At 27.8% G+C, this 3,645-nt stretch overlaps 1 protein-coding gene across 4 annotated transcripts; it reads right to left on the bottom strand.

Annotated features, from left to right (window-relative positions):
* Positions 495–3,005, bottom strand: LOC107616571 (transcription factor bHLH87-like). 4 transcript variants are annotated; one of them, XM_016318523.2, is made up of 4 exons: positions 2,850–3,005; positions 2,549–2,603; positions 1,807–2,434; positions 495–1,183 (listed from the first exon to the last, which is right to left on the bottom strand). In XM_016318523.2, exons 3-4 carry the CDS (start codon positions 2,396–2,398, stop codon positions 663–665), a joined length of 1,113 nt encoding a protein of 370 aa, XP_016174009.1. In that variant the 5' UTR covers positions 2,399–2,434; positions 2,549–2,603; positions 2,850–3,005; the 3' UTR covers positions 495–662. The 4 variants fall into 4 exon arrangements, with proteins under 4 accessions (XP_016174009.1, XP_016174010.1, XP_020968048.1 ...); XM_016318524.2 differs by having other exon boundaries at positions 1,807–2,453; XM_021112389.1 differs by having other exon boundaries at positions 1,807–2,453; positions 2,549–2,627; positions 2,850–2,986.

Raw genomic sequence — 3,645 nt, forward strand, 5'->3', positions numbered from 1 at the left:
ATGCTATTTTTTTATAAATTTATGTAAATATATAAAGTAAAAAAATTACGTAAAATTTATGATTTTAGATTTAGAATTTAGAGTTTAGCTATAAATGTTAACTATGTGTTTTTATTATAATTGATGTTTGATATTCTTATTTAGATTTAGAATTTAGAGTTTAGCTATAAATGTTAACTATGTGTTTTTATTATAATTGATGTTTGATATTCTTATTTTTATAATAGTATGTGGTAATTATATTATTAACTTAAATAAATGGGAATTTTATTATATAAATACATTAATAACTTCACAATTAAAAAATATACTAATCATACTATTGGTCTTAAACTAGTATTGAACAGAAAAAACTCAATTCCAAAAGGTCACAGTTACAAATATTACACAGACTTTACTATTGAAAGATGTAAAAATTATAATAACGAATTAATCATTCAACACTTATATCATCATCAACTGTCACCACTATATATATATATATATAGATTATGAAGCTAAAAAATAAGTTAACCATAATTGTCATTGCTAGTAATGAAATGAAATTAGATATCACAGCAGGGTTTATAATAAGTTGACCCCATGTTACATTATTTTCCACCAAAACCAAGATAATAATAATAATAATAATGATAAAAAAAACAAACACTTGTTTATTGATATCAAAAATGAATTTGAGAATGGAAGGAAGGGTTGAAAGAGAATACAAAACTATTATAATTATTATAATCCATTGCTTCAACTTTAGTAGTGTTGTTCCCTAAATTTTCAAGTGCCTTAACCTGTGACCTTAAAAACTTAAGATAATTTGCAGCTTCATCAAGCATTGATGCAGTGTCCATTTTGGTTCCACCAGGAACAATCTTCTGCAAAACCCTGATTTTTTGGCTTATTTTCTCTCTTCTTTGCCTTGCAGCCACAGTTTGTGGATCACTTGAAACCCTCACATTCTTCCTCTTTGGCTTCTCAATCACTTCATCTGAGTCTAACAAGTTCACTGGCCTGAATGCTGCTGCTCTGTATATCATTTCCTTCATTTGTGCTATAGCCTCTGGATCAGCTTCTTCTTCAGTGGTTGAAGTTGATGACATTGTTGCTGATGCTTCATTTGGGTTTTGGAAACTTATTGTTGATGAAAATGGAGTCTTTTCCCATCTGGGTTTCTTGGATCTTGGTGGATTCTCTGAGATAACCATGAAACTTGTTTATCAGTATCACCAATAAGCTACCATATGTAAATACTATCATTATTATTATATACTAGTGTATTAATAAGTACCACAGTTCGGCAAACCAAGAACTAATCTGTTACATATCAGAATTCTTTTTAAAGGTTTGCTTATAACAATGAATTGTTATATGCACAAACCAAGATTTGAACTTCCGACACTTATTTAAGTAAACTAGTAAGCTAATTATTAGACCGACCCAAGTTGGTTGCTCTCTTATTTATTAAATATATATAAAAATAATAAAAATAAAATTAGTTTAAAATGACAAGTAAATTATAACTTAATTAAGAGGTCTTGGATTATCTATGTTATTTCTAATGATATTTTGACAATATAATTAGCTATCAGAATATCAAACTTGTTATAACAGTATAATCAAATTTTTGCATGAAAATCAAATATAAATATATGTATACAATGACTTATTTTTAGTGTTCATGTAGGATGATTATAGATGTTTATTGAGAATTAAGATATAATTAGAGAAAATATTATTTTAAGTTTTCAAATGTATAACAGAACTACTAACATATATATTAGATATTCAGAGAGAATAAAACTTTATTTGGATTACCTATCTTGATAATTGGTGAGTGATCCTTATTAGTGATAATAATAGGATTGAATTGTCCTCCTTGGTTGATGTATTGTTGATGATCTGAGGAGTTTTGATGAGAGCATGGAAGCATAGAAGCATCATTATTATTATTGTTGTTACTTTCAGATTCAGCAGAGGAAGCAGCATCAGTAGTGGAACTACTCAAGTTCCACAAGTAGTTTTTGCAATCATCATCAGATAACAAGATCTTTGAAATCCCATCATTATCATCATCATTAGTGTTGCTATTTGTAGCTGATGAAATCAAGCAATGATGATGATGATGATCATGTTGTTGGTGCTGTTGGGCCATGTTGAAATCTGTCATGTACTTACCACTTATCTGGTAATAATTATCCATGTTGTAAGGTCCATTTTCTGATAGTGACATTATGGCTGAAGATTTCACTACTGTTGCTGCATCTTGCTGCTGATAATTAATCAAATGTTCTGAATTTGGGTATGTAAGAATTATTTCTTGACTTTGTTGTTGTTTGCTCCATAAGATTGGTGTGTTATTTCTTGCAATAATTTGTGAAGTTGCATCATCCCAATTGAGACCATCCATAATAGAGTTGAATGAAATGAAACACTACTAAATCACCTATCACATTAATTCAAAACTATATATATATATCAGAAAAAAAGAATAAGAAAATGGTATGTCACAATTATATATATTAAGGTATAATAAAAAATTAAAAACAATAGGCCTTACCCTTTTTGCAGTTCTAGATCCAGCTACTACTTGATCAAATCTTCAATTTCAGCAACTGATTAAACAGAACTCAATTCAACTTTTGAAGATTGAAGATTGTAATGTTATTAGTAGTAAAACAAGTATAAAATGACAAGTACTACTAATGAATTTTTAATACTATTCTAGCTTATATAGTCACAAGAAAATAAAATAATCAAGTAATTAGTAGTACTGAGATTGATAATAATAAAACATAGACTAGATACATTGGCCAAAGAGACAAGAGAATAGAATGAAGAGTGAGACAACAAGTTTGTACCTTGAGCTGCTGCCATTGAAGACCAAAAATCTGAATTCTGATACAATTTGTGTGTGTTTTGTTGTGGAGAACCTTGGAATAGGTAGGAAGAACAAATGGAACATTACTTTTATAATAAAAACAAATATTGGAATTTGAGCAATTACGTCAGGAAAACTCTATAATAAATATACCCACTACTTGACTAAAGAATTAGGAATATAATATACTAGAAAAATGATATTATGATAAAAAATAATATCATTTGTATATTTTATTTGGTAGGACAAAATAATTTATATAAATATCTAATCATATGTTACTATAACAGGGAAATAAAATATTTGACCTTATTATTAGTGAATTTCTAAGAAATTGTGCAAATATTAATGTTTGATTAAATAAAATATAAAATTGTTTATATACTTATTTAAAAATTAAACTTTTACAATAATAAGGTTTGATAATTCTAGAGAAGTGCAGTCAGTGCAGTGTTTTTTGAAAATAAATAAATAAGGCATTTTTATGAGGTAGAATAGAATAAACTGGACCTATAAGGCTATTTTGAAAGATGTGAAGCATGAAATATTTTATTTCTTTTTGGATTCTTTTCAAGTGGCTGGGGCATGTTCTGACCTCTTTTTGGGTGGTTGAGTGAAGAGTGAAGTCTGAAGTGTAAACTCAAAAGCATCTTTTAACTGCAATAATTATTTTTTTTTCTTTTGAATAATATAAAAGATTTTATTGTTAATCATGGTTTTAATCATAGGCTGTGATGTTCTCACTTTCTACTGCAGTTTACAGTGATTGATTATTT

Source organism: Arachis ipaensis, chromosome B09, assembly GCF_000816755.2.
Source record: "Arachis ipaensis cultivar K30076 chromosome B09, Araip1.1, whole genome shotgun sequence".
NCBI classification, from domain to species: domain Eukaryota; kingdom Viridiplantae; phylum Streptophyta; class Magnoliopsida; order Fabales; family Fabaceae; genus Arachis; species Arachis ipaensis.

Excerpts from the sequence above, each read along its gene's own strand:
- LOC107616571 (XM_016318523.2), bottom strand. The coding sequence starts at position 2,398 with ATGGATGGTCTCAATTGGGATGATGCAACTTCACAAATTATTGCAAGA. Across the intron at positions 1,184-1,806 it reads CTCACCAATTATCAAGATAG|AGAATCCACCAAGATCCAAG; the intron begins GTAATCCAAATA and ends TGGTTATCTCAG.